Consider the following 21763-nt stretch of genomic DNA (forward strand, 5'->3'; position numbering starts at 1 on the left):
CCAAGCCCAGCGTAGAGCTTAATATTTGTTTAATATGTGTACTGTTTCTAGGTCTGCCTGGTACAGGACAATTCTTTGTTTGTCTTTACATGTTGCACTTTGATTTTGGAACATTCGGGAGGGGGGTTGCCACAAAATGCACATCAGTTAATTCATTGTCTTCCAAGTCCTGTAAATATTTACTAGAAGGCTGCCATGGGGATACACAAACCCATGGAAAGCGGCCATTGTTCATAATGTATAAAGATAATATGGAATGTTTTTTTTTGCTTTTAAATATAGCCTTTACACAATTCTTGAGGTCATGTTAAAGGTTCCAAATGATGGCATTGTTCGATCTTTTTTGTGAGTAAGAGATTCTGCTAACCTGTAATTTTATTCATTCCAAATCTCGATTGTTTCAAAGCACACAACTCTACCTGGACATAATACAATATGATTCAATTAAGCTTCATAGAAAATGGGGGAGCCCGTGTGCTGGACCGGTTTAGTGCCCATAGACTGGGATGTGGCCTGTCCCACATCAAAATTGGGAACTATTTCCAGAGCACATTACATAAATTGAAAACAAATAAACTTTGCCTTTCTGTGCTAATTACTGTATATGGATTGTGCGTGAAATCAGAAATGATTAATGATCATATTGGAAACCCATAACATCATCAAGAATAACATAATGAGCGAGTTCTGCACGGTCACGATGCACATCACTAACACGTTCAGTAATTGCTGCCTTAACATACACCTTGATAGTACATGGGATTTCGTTATGACCAGAGGATAACCCAAACCCACAGAGGGACCAGCCAAATTCCCAAAGGGAGCTCCAAATGGACCTAACTTGAAGAAGTCCAAGCGGTCAGTACACCCTGCACACAACGGAGAGCGGGTATGAACCATCACAGAATGATAACAAGGATAAGAGTGACTTAAAGCAGACAGATTTTTCTGAAACTCCACAGATGTAGATCCACCTTCAATTATGGACTGAGCTCATCTGCACAGAGGTTGTAGAGCTGATGGTAATTGGGAGAAACCTCTTCCAAGGTACTTGCGAATTGGGTGCCTGAGTATTTTTATGCTGTTCCTTTGTCTGGGAGATTTTTCAAATACCAGGGAATCCCTAAAATGATTAGTATACAAAAAAAAAACTAAAATGAGTGGTGAACCAGGCTGTGTCTCCATTACGCAGACATCCAATCAACTCAACAGACACACAGAACACGTATATTGCAACTAGAACGGTGCACCTCTTAAACGGGGACTTGTCCCAATAACACTGCTCAAATTACAGACCAGGGAATATGGAGAAACACCAGGGTCACTCCTTCACAACCTAGGGTGACAATTTGGTGCCCCTAGTATACCGTTTCTGGAGCTCGAGTCTGGCTCTCCACAATAGGCATCCACCTAAAGGGGCATCATAAGGAGGCGTATTTTAATGACCCAAAAAATATATACTCCATGTATTGCCTGGGTACAAGTGAACAGTGCAGGAGCCTTTTAGGACTCAGCAGGGGAGTCAGGTGTCCCTCGATAGGGAGCACACCCTCCAAAAAAAAAAAAAGTCAATCAGTTCTGTTTCTTCCCTGGAGGAAGGTAGACTTTTAAAACTGAGGATTGTAGGGCGAGAGGTGTGTGCTGTATTGTACCGTATTATGGGTTTCTACCGCCCAGTTCCACATGTCACAACTTATTGTCTGATTTACAGAAAGACAACTAGTAGACATGCCACGTTAAGCACTGATACCATGATACTGTTAAAGTATTCCCATGCTAATCATGATTTTCCTGTTGTATTTCCACCATTAACTACTTTGATATGTTTCGTTTTGTTTAGATTGTCATTAAGAATTGAGCCTGGAAACAGTTCTCCGCGTCTAGTCTCCTCTAAAGAAGATCTAGCAGGTATGAAAGTTTGGATAATTTTATAATGCTCATGTATTGTTATTCTTAACCCATTGTGACAGGCATTGTACACTGTATGTCATGAGACAACTATGCCTGCCATACTGTTGCTATCCCCCCCACCAAAGTTTTGTCTGTCTGATTGGTATGAAACCCAGCTATTGCCAGACTTCTCACCAGTAATGCGGCAATAGCCCCACCAAGGCCTCTGATCGCCGTGGCAAATTGGCATGTCTGTTATTTAATGCTAAAATTTCACAAAAATATGGCAAAGGTCTACGTGTGAGATAATGTTGTCCTCTGGAACAGTAGCAGAATACAAACATGTAGTTTTTACAGCAATGGGACAATAGGTGTGTGAATTTTTTTTATTTTTTTTTAATATATCTAGCATACTTGGCTTACTTAAGTACCTGGGGGGGTCTACTTTCTACAAATATATATATATTTGTTTTACAGTTTTGGATCCTGTCACTGCTATCAAAGTTTTTGCAAAGATGTAGCGTTAAAACCATAATTAATTCCCTCTTTGCAAAAAGTAATTACGACTCTAGGCATATGAGGCATTTTAACCATCTATTTATTGTGTAGAAATTATCAGCAAAAGTACAATTTTTTTCTGTTATTAAAAGTAAAAAAAAAAAAATGTTGTCCCAAATATTTTAATACATTATTCATACATAATAATGTGCTATGCATACATAAAGGGTATCAGACGAAATTCCTGCCTACGCCAATAAATATGTGTAGGTGCTCCTAATTGAGCAAACGTTCCAAGAAACCTCAGTCACAAACACAGCTTCTTGGAAAAGCTTCAGTCATTAAGTACTAGTTGTGTAACAACACCAATAATGCCTTGATACATACATACATACATACATACATACATACATACATACATATATACATACATACATACATACATACATATTGCTAGAAGCCTCTGCATTGTTTGCATTGAAGAGCTCTGTTTGTTGGTTACTATACTCTGAGAGAGGTAGTATTCTGACCTAGGATACATCTTAAAGATGTAATCTCAGAGACTGTAAAATCAGATTCCTCCATAAAAGCATTACATGGTTAAAGCTTCTTGTAGTAGTTGTGGTGAGTATAGTCAGTCCCTGCAAACTTTTCAGTAACTGCCTACATGGGCGTCCGCAGGAATTTTTCCAGGGGGGGGGGGGCATAATTATGACATCCATGCTCGGCCCCTTTTTGCAGGGCTGGACTGGGGTTACAAAGCAGCCTTGGAAAAAAATGTATGCCAGCCCCATAAGTCATTGTGCCATTGTAGTGTGAGTGTATTGTGTGTGTGTGTGTGTGTGTGTGTGTGTGTGTGTGTGTGTGTGTATATATATATATATATAGATAGATATATATAGATATTATTGGTATGTTTATTTTTCTAATTCAAAACATTGGTTCTGTTAGTGTAAAAAAATGTACAGTAAGCACATTACTGTAAGCACTACAGTAAGCATACTCACATGCAGACAGATAATCTCACTGACACAAGCACACAGACTCATTGATACACAGCTTCACAGACCGACAATCTCATTGATACATATAAGCTCATTGACATAAAAACACAAGCTCACTGATACATATTTATAGGCTCACTGACAGACAATCTCACTGACACACACAGACAAGGTTGCTGGTACACACACACACACACACACTTAGTACAGACTCTGACACTTACACGGTTACTACAGACAAACTCATTGGTATACAAACACAAACTTATTACAGACAAGCCTACTGTCACACACACACAAACGCTCACTACAGACAAGCTCACTGACAGACACATGCTCACTACAGAAAAGCTCGCTGTCACACATGCTCACTACAGAAAAGCTCTCTGACACACACATGCTCCCTACAGACAAGCTCACTGACACACATACACATGCTTATTATAGACAAGCTTACTGACACACATGCTCACTACAGAAAAGCTCACTAACACACACATACATGCTCACTACCGAAACGTTCACTGACACACACATACATGCTCACTACAGAAACGCTCACTGACACACATGTTCACTACAGACAAACTCACTGACACACACATGCTCACTACAGAAAAGCTCACAAACACACACAAGCTCACTTACAGGCAAGTTCACTGTAGTGGGGGGGTCAGGGACAGTAGTGCGGTGGGACTGGGTCTGTAGTAGGGGGGTCATGACCTGTAGTGTGGGATCAAAGGCTGAAATGGGGGGTAGCGGGGATCAATAGGAAGGGTGAGGGGAAAAGGGGGGGGGTCAGGACCTGTGGTGAAAGGTGAGGGGTAGTCAGGGGGGCGGGACCTGTGATGAGGGTCAGGACCTGTAGTGCAGGGGTCAGGACTTGTAGTGGGGGATCATAGGCAATAAAAGGGGATTAGGGGCTGTAGTGGGTGCTTAGTGGCAATAGTGATTGGTTAGGGGCTGTAGTGGGTGCTTAGTGGCAATAGTGATGAGTTAGGGGCTGTAGTGGGTGCTTAGTGGCAATAGTGATGGGTTAGGGGCTGTAGTGGGTGCTTAGTGGCAATAGTGATGGGTTAGGGGCTGTAGTGGGTGCTTAGTGGCAATAGTGATTGGTTAGGGGCTGTAGTGGGTGCTTAGTGGCAATAGTGATGGGTTAGGGGCTGTAGTGGGTGCTTAGTGGCAATAGTTTGGGCTTAGGACCAGGTGAGAGAGCCATGAACTGTGGTTCTGCCTAAAACTGAACATAGCCTGGTTCACTAAATATGTGAAACTGAGAGCTGCTGTGGTACTATCTGTGCGGTAAATATATATACAGAATGTGAGTATTTACCCCACACACCTGTCTTTGTCACCACTTACTTTCTCGCTACACTACACCCCCCCAGCTGTACCTCTGCCTCCATTAATCATTTATTAATCTCTTCCTTCTCAAGCCCTCACTTGTATTTGTTTTAACTTACCTATTACTTGAGTCTATTCTCTCCACCAGCCCCTGAGCAGCATGCCTCTGCAGTAATCCTGCCCACAGGGTTTCCTCCTGCGAGCAGCTCCTCCTAGCAGGGCTTACTACAGGTGCTGGGAGCACACAGCATGCTGCAGAGGGGATGTCACTCCCTGTCTCCTCCTTGTATTCAGCTCTGAGCTCTCCTCCCTGCACACAGAGAGCAAGACCTGGCAGGGAGACTTCTAACACTGCCAGGTCTGGCTCTATAAAGTATAAGGGAGGGAGGGTTTCCACTTCGTCGTCAGAGAGATTTTTTGATCTCCCTGCCGATCAGCAACAGGCTCTTTTCTGCGGCACCTCCAGTGAGCTGGGAAGGGCTGACCCTGGGGGAGGAGCCAAGCTGAAAAATCCAGGGGTGAGGGGGGGAGGGCAAGTGCCCCCTCTTGCCCCCCCACCCCCCTGTAGACGCCCATGACTGCCTAGTAACACCTCTAGTTGCAGTGACTCAGATGGACACTAGAGGTGATTCCTATGTGCATGCAGACACTGAGCGTTCCCCATACAGATGCTTTGATTGAATGTATCCCTATGAGGAGATGCTGATTGGCGCAGTGTGTGGTGGGTGGGGCTAGTTTAACACTATCGTTTAGGGAATCCATGTTTGTATTCATGACACTGTAGTTCCTTTAATTTTATCGCCAGGTTTCTGCGACTCTCAAATATTGGTCCGTGGGTCTTCTTGTATAGGATTTGTGTCACTTGATTGCACAGAAAGGAAGGTGATGGACAGCACCCAAAATGCTTTTTTAAAAACGGTCCATGAAGTCAGACAATGTTGGCAGGGATTAAGAAAGAAAGACCAGGTTTTGGTCCCTGCCCTCATAGAGCCAGGACTTTCTGTTATTGAATATTTTATGTGGGACCCATTGTAGACACTTTCCAAATAATAACAATGAATAGTAATTAATTACAATTGTGACAAGGATCCTTTGTTTTTAAAGATTGAACTGTCTGCACATGTTTTTGAAGACGGTCAGGATCCTTAGTCTGACGTTACGTTACAAGTTGCGCTATTCATTTATGGTTTGTGCCCTGTGTCGTGGGTGAAAGGTGACCCCCATTCCTCCTTGTTCCATAACATCACGGAACAGCTTTTAATCCCCCTCTACATACTGAGCAAACACCACAATTAGTGCACAAAGAATGCCGCTATTGTTCGAGAAATTAAATCTTCCAGCTGTAAGTTTTTTGGCCCAACCACTAAAACCAAATAAAGGGATTTTATAGCATGTATGAAAGATTTACTGCACTTGTGCACTCGGTTTTCAGCTAAACAAAAGAATGTTAGATAGCCTAGGAAAAACCCTTGCATCCTGTTCTCCTTATATTCTGAATAAAACCTCTCTGCCACGTGCGGGTATATTCTACCAAGCTCCAATGCAATACATTTAGTTTTCAATATTCATTTCATTTCTGCAGCTGTTTAATGTTTATATCTAATGTTCACCCATTGTACAGCGCTACGAGATTTGCTGGCGCTATATAAATAATAAAATAATAATAATGTCAAATATATTTTTACTTTTTATTGGCATCTGAAGCATGAGTGGAGGTATTGCCCTAGCGGAGAAATTAAAGTGGAAACTAATCTCTATTTACCGCAAAGGAACGCTTATTTTAAAGGATGACTGTAACCCTATTAGTAAAATTTTATTTTTTTTTATTATGCCCTTTGGGCACTACCGATCAGGTCCACCCACCTTTTTTCTTTAAATACATATTAAAGGGACACTGTATGCACCCACGTCAGCTAATTGAAGTGGTCTGGGTGCTGAGACCCTTTTGCACTTAGTGCTGCAATGTAAAAATTGCAGTTCTAGAGAAGGTTTACATTGCAGCTCTAAGTCTGCCCTCTGTGGCTGTCTATCAGACAGCCACGGGGGGGCTCCCGGATTCATAACGGACTTTTGGTCCGTCATCTGACGCGTCAGATTTACCCCATAGGAAAGCATTGAATAATCTAGAGAGAATCTAGAAAAAAAAGAGTATAGGTTGCGCCAAAACACACTGAAAAGATATAATAAAACCAAAAATAGATAGCGGAGATAAAATAATGGTGAAAATAACACCGCAATATGCTATAAACTAGTAGGGACACAGTATGTACTTACATATATCAATAAATATGAGATAGACATAGGACCAAATAATAAATGAGCATGTAGAGGGCCAGGTCCACTTGTAGGGACTTGAGTGTGGTGGCGATCTATGCAGATTGTAGAGCTGAAAAGTGGTCAGGTTCTCTTGTTCCAGATGGAGATATGTAGATAAAAAGGGAAAATTCCAATAGTGCAGACTGCGACTTAAAATTACGTAGAGATAAAAACTTCACAGCAGGAAGGTATTGCACTCACCTATTGGAGAGCTGGAACTAGCTCAGGTATAACTCGCATTCAGTGGCGTCAATCCCCCACTTGTAGGATATAGGTGTTGATGAACATAAGAAGTCCTCAGTGTGGAAAGGGAGATAAAACAAATATAGTGCTCACTGTATTTATATTACAGCAGATAGAAATAAAAACATGGAATACTCACATCTAAGTGAGCAGAATGTGCTGCTCACTTTAATAGCGTAGGTGGTATAATCCCCACCTGGGATTCTTGAGCGAGTGAGTGATTCGATGTAATAAATTACCAGGTGGGGGAGCATGGGCGTACCCTGACCCAGCGCAGAGGGACACCAGTGCTAGCTTCAGGTAAGTAGCTGAAGATGTTTTAACTGTATAACCACAAAATTGCCTCCAGCAGCGATGTCCACTCCCCCCCACCCCCCAGGTGGCAATCAGCTGGTGAAATTTTTGATTCAGGAAGTGGTATATATAGGCAGTAAATCAGTTAACAATCAGTGACTCCCATTCACAAAACTGGCTTGCAAAAGCTACATTTCATTTCAAGACAGTTTAGTGAATGGGTAGTCACTGATTGGCCGATTATTGTTATTTTGAAACATAGGCTTCATATCAGCAACTGTACAGGAGTCCTAAAGGTTTACTAAAACAACCATGACCGCGTCTGCTTCCAGAATTGGTCATGGTGGAAGGAATCTGTATTGCAGTTTTTCTGTTTACATACAGATGTATTTGCAGATCTGTGTCAGGGGCTAGTTGCACCCCCTGCCACATGGGACGTAAACAGCCCGTTCTGTGTAAAAATAAATAAATAAATCTGTCGCCAGTGCATCTCTGCTGTGATCCGTCAGTTTATTAGTATTTGTTTGTCCAGCCCCCACCTCACGCAGTTTAGAGCATGCACATGCATTCTAAGCTTAGGAGAATGGTCCATTCATATTCTACTTTATGAGGACCTCATATGAGAGGGACTGACATCAGGCGGGGTGCGTAAATTAGTATGGGGAGCTTCTCCTGGCGCTGGATTCCAGGTAAGTTATTCTTATTTTACTACATTTATAAGGGAAGGGATCTAAGTGCTAATACCCAACAGTGCATTCGAAGACATATATATATATAATTTTTTTTATTTTTTATTTTTAAGAGTTGCAGTAACCCAATTTTAAGAATCCTCTGCCCAATAACCATTGATTAGTACATCAAGCCGTCTCTCTAGCCGTTTTGTCTTCTGACCTTTTGGCTAAAAAGATTTATTTCCTACAATTCAGCCCAGTGTCAGATAATAAGTGTGAGGACACATAATATTGGTAAAAGCAGATCTCTACCTAAAGAGTCGTTCAAGCAGTCCCTCTCGTGTTTTGTGTGCCATGTTTAGTCCGAGTTATAACGTTAAACAACATATGTACAAAATATACATTTTAAAGTACAGAACTCACATAAGCACATGCTGTATACATCACTGACTATGCAGGTCTTTGCCTTGAGAAGCTATTTTATGAAGCAGTTTGTGTTATATGCATGTGGTATGTCTGGTCTATATTACTGCTTCTGACAGACCATGAACGCCCTCAAGCGTATGTTGAATTATCTGTAAAAATATGCCTCAAAATATGATTCCAGGCAGAAACTACTCTCACATAATGATGTGTGTTACACCCAGCACAACTACCGCAATGTAATCCTGATTTGACCATTTCTGGTGCCTGAATGATCTAACCAATGCCTGAGAGAACCTCCAAATACATACACTGTATAGGTTTGGGAGACTGACCCATTTTTATTTTTAAGAACTGTAATCTCTACCCCTTTACTGTTGCGTCAAGTTCAGTTTAGTTGCCATTAAAACATTTCATGTCACCCAACAATGCACAGGCTCGGTATCTCCTAGACAGGAATTCTATTCAGATGACAAAAAGTAAGAGGTTTTTTTTAGTCCCCCCCTTCATTTTTGAAGATCACGAATATTCCTATATCACACAATTTTATTTCACTAAGAAATGTACAAAGTCTAGAATGTGGCTCAGACGATAGTTTTGGATAGTCCTGTTCGTGTGAAGACGAGGAGATTTCACTTTCCACCTTCAACAAAGAAGTCAATGTCATCCTTAGGTGCAAAAAAAAAACAACCCATAATTGAGTGGAAGAGTTAAACCAACCAGACATAGCTAGCCACAATACAGATGACACATTGTCGGTCTACCACAGAATGGTTAGTTGGGACAGTTTGAGAGGTGCCAATTATACCAGCAGAGGACCAAGCCCTTCAATGACTGGCATCACCAGGACTCATTAACTGATCAGTGGCCACGTTTTACTGCTCTATGGTCACATGTTTGCTGTTACCACATGTTGGACTCTCAGACATGTTTGATGGAAATTTCAGAAGAACATTTTTCCCTGAAACCCTAAACACAGAGGCATTTATTTCTTTTGCAGATTTTACAGAAATGGTTGTTTGAATTCCAAGTAATTCATTGTAAGCATTGCCTGCAGTTTCACAGATCAATTCTGAATTTGGGAGTGTATTTTATTGACTGTAATAACAAGAAGCTATCCTCATCAGACAGGTTGTATTATTTGTGTGGAGGAAATCTGTGCTGCCAGTCATGGTAATCCTTTTTATTAAACCATGTCCTAGAAATTTGGCGGCTGTCGGACTGCACCAAAGGACATCACGTACATTTTGTCAGTTTGGCTCTATACTGCCCCCGGTGTTTCACATTTGTAATTTCTTAATCAACAGCCTAAAGCTGTTTAGTGAATTCTATAGAACACCTACACAAGGTGTGAGTTATTGTTTATCACATTATAGTGTCTGTAGTGTTGAAACAAACGGCATAAGTGTGTACAGAACATTTCATTAGAGCGCACACCCAGAAAGGCGTTTGTTTTTTGTGTTTTTAAGGTGAATATTTGATGCTCCAAAAGTCTATCGTTCCAAATTCTGTTATTGCAATGGAAAAAGGAGTCACAGGAAAACAACAAATGTTACAGAACAAACAAAGAAAATGATATTCTAGAATATATTGCTGGATCGTAAATAATCTACTAGTAACAAATTGTTACCAATTGTAACGTGCACAAGAGGACAGAAATTAAGGAAATAGAATGACTTAAGGACTGGTGCCCCTTATTTTAGAAAGGTTTCACTCAGCGAAACTAGCACACTTATCCGATAGCCACTACCATTCTGAACACTGGATATATTGATATTAGTGGATTCCATCAGGATGATGGGAGTTACAATCTGCCGCATTTTGCCTCACGTCACCCGGTGGTAATGAAGTCTTCTCTTTGATGCCCGTGTTGTTCATGTGAACACATGTCCCATGTTATTCTATTACATGTGCAGAAAAAACACCCAGCGTGGTGTTGGGATGCTGTGGCCCATTACCTGTGTGTCCTGCTCTCAGCGCCACCCTCAGACATGGTAACGGTAAAGCTGAGAGCACACCGGAGACATTCACAGCCCAGACATCCTGCCGGGCTGTACTTTCTGTTTGCTAAGCTTTTATTAGATGAAGCTTGGCTGCAATGTGTGAGCCCAGTGGTCGCCCAGGCACACATCCCTACTTCTAAGCTGCCGGGGCAATGACGACACTATGGCTGCTGGCTGCCCTTACTCAGCTAATGGCATGTAATTACAGAGTTATTAAACAGAACCCATTCTTACAGGACATTTGGTGATATAAGTCTGCCGCAGCTTTAAACAGGAACATCTGTGTTTAACCCATTAACTACCAGTGAGACATCGGTTTCTAAATCTGCTGTTTTAGGCAGTGGGAGTTAACCCTTGGAGTGCCAGATCCCACGCTGCCACAACCGGGGTTAACCTCGGGAGGGATGCATTCAGAACAAACATGGCTTAGTCTAAAAATGCAATAGAGTACAAAGTGTTTCCAAACTGTTTACACAGGATGTTTTCTTTTACCCAAATAGGGTCGAGTGGAGTGTAAGCCAGGGTTTGGGGACCCCAGCTGCTGTGACCTGATCCATCAAGAATTTTTAAGTAATAACTTGTTTAATATATTGCAAGAAGTTTTGGACTCAATGGATGCTAATGGGAGGCTGGCTTTGCATATACACGGAGATTAGGAGAAGCACACCAGGTATTTACAAGGTTACTTATTGTGAAATAGGAAAGTTTGTCTGTGCCTCGTGCCCATTTCACATTTAGGGGCATCAGCTGACAGCTGGTACTGACTCTGAATATTTAGCCATGTGTTGGCAAATATGCAGCGTGCCCTGACTCGCAGTATGTAGCCGTGTGTTGGCAAACGGGCAGCTTGCTTTTACTCGCAGTATCTAGCCGTGTTTTGGCGAATGCGCAGTATCTAGCCGTGTTTTGCCAAATGGGCAGTATCCAGCTTATTTTGTTGAATGCGCAGTACCCAGCTTATTTTGGCGAATGCGCAGTATCTAGCCGTGTTTGGGAGAATGCGCAGTATCTAGCCATGTTTGGGAGAATACGCAGTATCCAGCTTATTTTGACGAATGCGCAGTATCTAGCCGTGTTTGGGCGAATGTGCAGTACCCAGCTTATTTTGGCGAATGTGCAGTATCTAGCCGTGTTTTGGCGAATGCGCAGTATCTAGCCGTGTTTTGCCAAATGGGCAGTATCCAGCTTATTTTGTTGAATACGCAGTATCCAGCTTATTTTGTTGAATGCGCAGTACCCAGCTTATTTTGGCGAATGCGCAGTATCTAGCCGTGTTTGGGAGAATGCGCAGTATCTAGCCATGTTTGGGAGAATACGCAGTATCCAGCTTATTTTGACGAATGCGCAGTATCTAGCCGTGTTTGGGCGAATGCGCAGTATCTAGCCGTGTTTTGGCGAATGCGCAGTATCTAGCCGTGTTTTGGCGAATGCGCAGTATCTAGCCGTGTTTTGCCAAATGGGCAGTATCCAGCTTATTTTGTTGAATGCGCAGTACCCAGCTTATTTTGGCGAATGCGCAGTATCTAGCCGTGTTTGGGAGAATACGCAGTATCTAGCCATGTTTGGGAGAATACGCAGTATCAAGCTTATTTTGGCGAATGTGCAGTATCTAGCCGTGTTTTGGCGAATGCGCAGTATCTAGTCGTGTTTTGCCAAATGTGCAGCATCCAGCTTATTTTGGTGAATGCGCAGCATCTAGCCGTGTTTGGGAAAATGCGAAGTATCTAGCCGTGTTTGCAAGAATGTGCAGTATCCAGCTTATTTTGGCGAATGCGCAGTATCTAGCCATGTGTTGGCGAATGCGCAGTATCTAGCCATGTGTTGGCGAATGCGCAGTATCTAGCCGTGTGTTGGCGAATGCGCAGTATCTAGCCGTGTGTTGGCGAATGCGCAGTATCTAGCCATGTGTTGGCGAATGCTCAGCTTGCGCTTACTCACAGTATCTAGTCGTGTGTTGAGAATGCGCAGCTTGCCCTTACTCACAGTATTTAGGCATGTGTTGCCAAACGCGCAGTATCTAGCCGTGAGTTTATAAAGATTTTTAATTTCCCATAAGACACGGATGTTCTGACACCTGGTGATTTAATACAGAGAGTAACAAAGGGAGCGCTCTAATTGTGTCTGCTGTACAGATTTGTAGAGGGGGAGATGAAGCTGTATGATGTCATACTTCTGGCACGTTTGGCATTAAAAACATAATCGACATTTTCCACATAAACACTTATCAGACTGCGAGGTTGCTCAATTTGTTGCAGTCGTTACCATGGCACCTGATAAATACTTTGTCTGTTTGTACACTGCAGGCACTAAATTGCTGAATTCCTCAGAGTCATGCAAAGAGAGTTTTAATTGAGATGGAGGCCGTGGCTCGGTGGGCATTGCTGCGGGTTCTCACTGTGAACCATCCTTACATCGCTTTTTATAGCTATAAGAGAGGAATTGTTTAGCTTCTGCAGCACGTGCTCCCCGAACGCTAAGTGGAGTAAAATGGCTTTCCATTAGAAGTGTTTACACAACTGAGGTTTTCTCAAGAAAATCCATTTTACAGTGTTTAAAATCATAAACAATATAATGTAGTCTGAATTGGAACTAGTGAATGTTAAACATCTGTGCAAGGCCACACTGCGGGTCCAAATTAACACATTAAATGTCAGATTACCGTAATATGCCATTTGCTGAGTTTTTTTTTTTTGTCTCATCTCCCAACATTGAGAGTTGGCAGTCCAGGCTTGTGGTGTTTAAAGGATGAATTTCAGTCCACGTCACACACGTGCCGATTCCCTCCTTATCTGCTTATGCGCAGTATGATAGGCACCGAGAAATAACTAGAGGACAGGATATATGCATACTACAGCTTTGTCAGGAGCCATTGTAATGCTGGTTATTCCAGATTATGCACAGCACATGGCAAGCAATGCATCCCATCGCACCATAGGGAAAATAGATCTACAAACGGAGTGAATTTCGAATTTCAGGTCTTACTGACTGCTACTAGAGGCACGTCAGCTGCACTCAACGAATAAAACGCTGTCACTTGACATGAAAGTCCCCATAGGTAAGCTTTGATTCAATGTATTCCTATGGAAAAGCTTGGATATACGCACGGTGCTCACCGCGCATGTGCGTCAGGTCCCCAATGCTTCTTTATGAGGAGTTTTGGATTGGCCCATCGCGGAGGAGGCCATGTCTGCTGCTTGATGCCACAGGAGGATGGGAGGTAGTAGCAGCGCCGATGGAGCCTTGCCATTGGAAATAGGAAACAGGAGGCCTCCGAAGCGGTAGGGACAGGGGCACTATAGAGTTAGGAATACAGGCTTCTATTTCTAATAACAAGCCGCCATTCTATTTGGTGATATTCCAAATTTAATGAACTCTTATGTGCAAATCATGTGGTAGCTTACGGAACACAGGAACAAGCTTCCAGATCTGGATGTTTACGACATTTAGCCTCCTCTGCATTAGATTAGATCATTGTTGGAAAGCAATTTTGAGCCTTTTTTTTATGATTTGTATTACTGTGTAAACGTTTACAAACAGTCTTGTGTTTTAAATATGCTAACTTGTTTAATGTACGTAGCCTCTTTTATGAGAGCATCGAGAGCGTAATCCATCCTTCAAGAGGACGGCGTTTCTTTATGGGATCATTGCTCGTAGCGCGGAAAAGCCTGCCTTTGCTCAAATCTGCGTTGAAACAGATGGATGTGAAGTCAAGCATAAAAACATAGCTGCTCCTATTTCCCGTTTATGACATTACATATCATAATTCTACATCCACAATTGCATAAGCTGATGGCCTTTTGCCTTCAGGTTTATCTGAGTTAAAGGGAATCTAATAGATTCTAAAGTACTTGTCTGGTTGGGGGGGGGGGCGGGCGGCAACTCTGTGTGCAATGCATTGCATGTCTCTACTGGTGTTCAGTGGGTTGAATGATATATAGTATCTATCCGTTAAAGAGACACTCCACTGCCCAAATGGGGTGGCAGGGGGGGTGGAAGTAAAAATGATTGTTTAGTAGAAATAGCCCCAATGAAAATATGCATGCATTTAGGTTTGTTTCTAAAGACAGCTTGTATGCAGACTTGGCAAACCCTCCCCTTCTAGCCCCGCCCAGACTTTCTGTGGCTGTCCAATGACAGACTTCCCAATGTAGCTCAATGAGAAGTCTTTGCAAGGCAGGTGCTCTGGGCAAGCCAGGTTAATTCACAAAAAATGCCAATTTCTATTGAAATCTCCACATTTTTTACAATGGAAGAAAAAGAGGACACACCCATCACACATAAAGCATTTCAGCAAGCTAAAGTGCTTTAGGGGTCCAAAGTGTCTCTTTAATGGTGGTACCCACTCCTTTCATTCTCCCGTGATGCAGAGTATGTTGATGTTTTATAAACCATAGCATGGCGGGACAGTATGTAGAGCTTGCTATGGCTGTATTAAGAAATATGGAAACAAACTCCATAATGTGACTCTTGCTGCAGAAATTTGTTTTGCGCAGGTTTTTTTTGGTGGCCTGACCCTCAGCCATTTCATGATTAGAAACTCTTTTTAATGACTGCAAACAAGGTGCGGAAGGTATCACTAAAAATAATAGTAAGCTTTGTCTACTAGTAGACACCTTAGCTCTGTACCTTGTAGCATTCCTTAGTAGTGACGTGAGCAGTCACATTAAAGTGCTATTACATTGGATAATCTGGTATTGCAGCTGGTAGACCACAGACTGGCGTCTCTTTACTAGTGATTGTATACTAAAAGGGACTCTCCACGACATAAATAGCGGAATTTATTTACTAAACTGGGAAATATGGAGATGGACAAGACAATTGCTATTCTTTGGTAAAATAGAATTGGAGAATTGGACTGCTATGGTTTAGGATGTGAATGTGTCCTTGGGAACTCCACAATTGCTATTTTAGTAAATAAAGCTCAGTGTGTAACTTTGTGATAGCTTTGATTATTTTCTCTGATAATAAAACACATTAGTGAGGGTTCTAGGTCAGTGACATCCAAGGGCTACACAGTACGGCCATGAATTCAGAGAGACCAGACTACTACTTTTTTTATTTTTTTTAAAAACAGTTTAACGTTTTTCCTTATCTGTTGAACACATGTTCCCCTCCTGTGTTTTTGTGAACTGCGAGGCAGTTGTAGTCACAAACTTAGAGAACTAACGGAAGAACTGGCATTCTCTGTACATTCCCGGCCCACTGGCTCCCATAAGGTGTCACTGATTGCTTTGGCCATTACGAAGATGAGATGAGGTCATTTCAGAGTGAGCAGCCCTCGAGCAAACTCTGCTGGCATCCATACAGTGTGAATGTTGATCCTACTACTGCCTCTTGACCCCAATGCCAGATCCTCTACGCATCTACTTAGAAACAGCTGAATAACAAATGTATTGTGCAACATATTTACATTTTCAAGTCTTTTTTCTAAATTCAGATAGCCTAAACCACTCTATATCATGAGATAATAACGTTTGCTATTTTTTTATATATTTTTTTTACATTTTGCCAATCTGTATGATGTTATAAACATTTATTTTATTTCTGTTAGATCAGTTTTATTTCACAGCATAATCCCAAGAGCATCATTTGCTAGTAATTTATAACTTTATTTTTTTCCCCTCCCCCAACCTTGAGACTTTTTAGCCAGAGAGACCCCCAGGACATACATTTAAACAAGAGAAATCTCAATGTATCCTTCCTGGTAAAATATTTTATAAATAATTAATAAATAAATTCATCCCGAGAATCTGCTCATTCACACACCAGGAGAATTCACCTTTTCTGTTCAAAGACATGGCAGTTGTACACGTTTAGGCTTCAGTCATGCACAAAATAAATTAAATAATGCTACGTCGTAGATTTTGTTGATACAAAAAAGAAGCAGAAAGCTGTGATTGAGAAGTTTGCTTGTAAATATTCTTGTTGACGCACAGCATTATTTTTTTAATAAGACTTGGCGTAATATCGTCTGATGAATGGACTGCTGTCTAATACTGAAACAGGTTGTGGGTATTATTGCCTAGCTCATTGAACCTCAACAGTTTTAAAACAGCTGCTTTTAGATCAGCCGCAGGAGGTTTGAAGACAGTGGGGATCCTCTTGAAACCCAAAGGGGCGTATTCACTAAATTGAAAAATGTGGCGAGGTGATGACAGAGTTGCCAAATTTAGATCCAATAAACCAATTTGGTAAAGCTTTTTTTCTTGTTTTATGATTCCAAGATTTGCTTTGTGTTTTCATTTGGCAGCTATTATCCGAGGCAGACGGTGTTTCAGGGCGCACATTTCACAGTCAGTTTAGTTGGTTAAGTACCCTGTCTGTACCTTCTTCAACAGACCCCTTCTGGCTTCTGAAAATCAGACCCTTGATTGTTTGCAGGTTTCGTTTTTCTGCCATACGATATCGGCACTTTGCAAGCAACCTGCCTGTGCCAATTGCAGAAAGTATTCTCAGATATTAAAAGAAGCATCTGAGATGCTGAACTCTGTTACTTAAAATGTTTGGCTTCTCCAGCAGTCGAAGGTAGGACTACCAAGCTAAGAAAGGATCCTGACAATCTTTGAATATAATTCACTGATCATATTATGCTTTCAAACATACAGACAGCTACAGTTTTCTTTTGTGACATTATCAGCCAACAACCATCTGAACAGCAAGCAACTGGATTTATTCCTCATCACCACCAGAGGATTAAACACAGGTTTCAAGTCAGAGGGGTACATCTGGAATTTGTAATATGAGCAAGTTGCCTATTTTCAGGTGTCTTTCATTGTCTGAATGTTAAGAAGCTGGGACATCTGGGCTTTGAAGGATCTCGATGATGGCTTGGATTGTAGGCATTGGATTCTAGAAAAAAACTGAGCTAGACATCAAGCAGTGGTTTGTAGACCATCCCTCAAGTAAAAACATCAAGATAATCGAGAACTTAATGGGACCATTGTACCAAGAGCTAATTTGTTTTGGATGCAGCAGGTTTTTCATCGACCCTTACCTGTTGCTATATAAAGACATCATCTGTGAAACTTGACTGCATAACACGAAGAGCGAGATGCATAGATGCAAGATAAAAGGGGACACTAAGTTCTGAAATGTCCTATCTACAGTGCGGATTTGTATCTCATTCAAATGATTGTGAAGACGAGCTCATAAAATGCTTTGCTCAATCGGATCATGATCCTATTCTCTATTGTAACATGGACAATATGTTTCTTTGTGAAGAGTGTTAACGTAGCACGCATCAACAGCATCATACCCAACCTGTCCATGAAGCATTCGATAATGAAATGAAAGAAAAAGACATGGCGACCAACTTTCACAAAGCTAAGGACTCTTATGAAAGAAACATCTAGTTAAAAAGATTGAAAGTGGAGATGGATGAGACAGAATCAGAAGCTGATATATTTTTAAGGAATTCCTAAACTTGCACGAGGAGTTAAGTCAGTCACAAGTGAGCGAACGCCTCAAGCATGAAAAAAAATAAAGAAACACTGAGATATGGATTATTTTCTGAAGATTGCATCAAAGTCCATCGATCAGATGCACGGCTTGGACAATACTGTAAATGAAGCATTACATCAGCAAAGCCGAGCGGTTTTGTTGCAGATGTCGAAACCAATAAAAACCGCATCCGTAAAACTCTTACTGAAAATTATGGAATCGAATGCATCTTTGATTTTTCCCACCTTTTAATCCCAAATTACCAACTTACATTTAAAAACCAGGAGAGCAGGCGTGCATGAGTGGTGCTTCAGCTCCACACACCGACAAAGAGGCCTTATTGCCGCAAACTGAACCTCAAAAGAGAGCCTACAGACTCCCTAATACCCCCAAAGTGCAACGGGGCGCACACATTTAAACAAAAATAAACGCTCGCCCTGAGAGTGTAAATCACCCAGACATCCTGCCCATCACCAAAACCCTGAGAGAGCACGGCTTGAGGTACAGGTGGGGAGTCTCGAGAACCCTAGTAGTGCCAGTAGTTTGTCCTCAAAAGTTGAAAGACACGGGCAACACTCCAAGATAATGAAGGTAGGTTTATTCGTGGGTTCACCACCTCACAGGAAAAAATGTGCGACGTTTCGGCTCAGTAGAGATCCTTGTCCTGTTGGCCTCTGAGGACCCGGCGGACTTTCTGCAAAAGCGCCAACAGCCACCTCTGCCAGTACATCCCCTAACACAACAGAGAGTCGAAGCCCAGGGAACCCCAGCGACCAAGATGACACGGGAGACCAGGCCTAGGGCAGTGGAAAACACAGATTCTCCCAGGCTACAGAGCCCTCCATATTACTGCTCGTATCAATGGTCTTTAGGGGCCTTCTTACAGCAGTGACTTACCATGGGATCCTTGGTATCCTGTTGCTGTACAGTTAAGGACTGGAAACTATACCGGTTTTATCTGCCATCACGTGTTTCAGTGCTAACAAACTCTTGATGTTTTCATAATGCCATCACATAACTATTATAGTATAATTGTAAGCCCTTATATGTTTCCATATCACCATTGTACACTGATACACTGATGTTTTATACAAATTGCAATGTACAAACAAATTTTGTGGTACCATCCACACCAAAAATAAAGAACATTTTTTTTATTTTTTTAAACAGACACATAGTGTGAAGTTCACGTGTACTAAACAGGTTGAGACTGAGCACATACAGGAGAAAGTTAGTCATCCGAACAAAAAAACAATACCCTCATGGAACAGATATATCAGAGAACAGGATAAATACATCAAGTTCATGTACCTTGGTTTCAAATACAGAAGAGGAACCAAAACCAAAAACTCATCAAACCTATCAGCAGGGCCCCTCTGCATGTTACCGGAAATCACCCATTAGAGATCAATTGCCAGACTACAAAAAGGAGAACAAGATTTGCTCCAAGGACTTAGAAAACTTCCTTGCAATGTTTTTATGTCATGGGTACATGAAACCGTCCAGCTCATCTCCAGAAAAAAAGCATGAAACACTCAAGTCTTGGTTCAACACAGACCTTGTTGAACAAAGGTGATAAATGCCATCATGTGCACTCCCTACGCAGAAGGCCAACAAGAACAAGACAGAAGAGCTCTGAATGCCACCTGGTTCTCAGCTTATATTCAGATATGAATTCTCCAGACCAAGTGAGTGACCATGTTCATTGTCCAAGCAACAACTGCTCTATAAAATATTCAACGAAACTAACCAATCGACCAATTATCTATGCAGTTCAGCACTACGAAACAGAACTCCAAGAAGTCTCTTCGCTGGCGAATGCTTCGACCCATCCAGGAAACAAGTTCGTACCTTATCTGAAATTAAGAAAGACCTTTTCATCGCAAAGTCTGAATACACTTCCTCCCCCCCCCCCCTCCAAAAAAACCTGCAACAATATATCTTGCTTTGTTGTGCTCGATTTAAAGAGAGTTTGGGATAAATAGGATTTTTCAGTAAACCATGAATTGTGGGTAATTGAGAAGAATTTGCGAATCATGTCTATTTTTGCCTACATTTGCAGGAGCCCTGTTCGTGAAGTCGAGTTTAGAGTGAATATTCCTGAAATAGTTTTACAAAATTCATTATCTGTGTTTTTAATAGATAGCGGATGAAATGTTGTAATGGGACTGTATAACAGATAAATGGTAGAGAAATAACGCATTTTCGTTAATATTTAGTAACAATATGATATGCTGAGAAGCCTGCGATGATATTCTAATAATAGTCCGGAAACATTGCGTTGCCACAAAACAGTTGGTCTCAAAGTCTCAGAGGATCACTGTACTGTGCAGAGGGTTTTACAGCCACTGTATACAGTGTAACCAGGATACTCGTGTTTCATAAAAATAGAACTGACGGAAAAGAATATTCATCTTTAAAGACAATGCATATTTTGTAAAACACATTGTAATAAACCATGCATCATCTTCCTGTTTGCCTGCAGAAGCCCAACCGGTGTTTTATATGTAGAATGTGGACCAAAACTAAGTGCACTTTAAGACATCAGACCATTCTCTTGGTTTTCTTATCTTCTACATAAATACGGGGAGTGGGATTTTTCGTGTAACCGGGCTGATACAGAAGACTCCGGATAGTACAATTCATCCCAGATACAAATATTTAAAGCAGACTATTGCTGCACATTATAAATGTAGAAAATAATCCAGGCACTCCAACGAATTCCAAAGCAAAGGCAATTTTATTAGAACCAGGAACCAAATGGCAATGTTTCGACCCCTTAGGGCCCTGGTAAAATTGCCTTTGCTTTGGAATTCGTTGGCGTGCCTGGATTCTTTTCTACATTTAAAATGTTACATTTGGTCCATTTTGGTACTGGGACGTGTCCATTTGAGCACCCTGGATTCCATGACGAAGGGTTGAGTGCACTTCCACTATCTATATATGGCTATTGCTGCACATTAGACACAGGGAAAAAGTCAATTATCTCAGAGAAGGAAACTATCGATGTTATTCAGGAAGCCAAGGGAATTGTAACTTTAAGGCCACAATAGCTAGATTGGAACAATTCTGCAAGTTATTCTCTTTTCCAGCCCCGGTTATTTTACCCTCAAATTTGTAATTCCATGGGAAATATCTCTGAATTGAGAGTTAACGGATTGGCCCTGTATGATTACTCAGAAGGCGTGATTCACTACATTGTAATTTATAGAGTCAGCAAGGTATTTGCAGATTAGGCCACAATGTATCTGCTGGAGAAGAATTTCACTTCTTATGTCAATCCTCCACTTCATCGTCCGTTTGGTGTGTATTGATGACTGGTACCCGGCAGAGGGCTCATACATTTGCCACGGCAGGAGGTTATTCCCCTGTATCAGGTCTCTGCCCCCATGTTCACAGATCAGGACTGTAGCCTGCTGCTCGTCCCAGTGACACTTCCTGCGATCTGACAAAGTGATTGATGACTACCTGTAGCAATGCAGGAAATTTACAGAGATTAAATCTGAATCCAAAACAGCTGCCACACATTAATAAATAAACAGAATGAGAAAAGGAATATCAAAAATGTGTGTTCGATTTCTAACAGAAGATAACCACACAGTGCAACCTCTTAAAGGTCTGAAAGAAAAGCAAAATG

At 41.6% G+C, this 21763-nt stretch overlaps 1 protein-coding gene across 4 annotated transcripts in view; it reads left to right on the top strand.

Moving 5' to 3' along the window:
• Positions 1 to 21763, top strand: part of RALGPS1 (Ral GEF with PH domain and SH3 binding motif 1) — a 328055-nt gene that overhangs the window by 272494 nt on the left and 33798 nt on the right. For all 4 annotated transcript variants that reach the window (XM_063432901.1, XM_063432903.1, XM_063432904.1 and 1 more), the window contains exon 12: positions 1841 to 1908. In XM_063432901.1, coding sequence (XP_063288971.1) covers positions 1841 to 1908 — 68 coding nt within the window. The remainder of the gene's footprint in view (positions 1 to 1840; positions 1909 to 21763) is intronic.

This window comes from Pelobates fuscus, chromosome 9, assembly GCF_036172605.1.
Source record: "Pelobates fuscus isolate aPelFus1 chromosome 9, aPelFus1.pri, whole genome shotgun sequence".
In the NCBI taxonomy this organism is placed as follows: domain Eukaryota; kingdom Metazoa; phylum Chordata; class Amphibia; order Anura; family Pelobatidae; genus Pelobates; species Pelobates fuscus.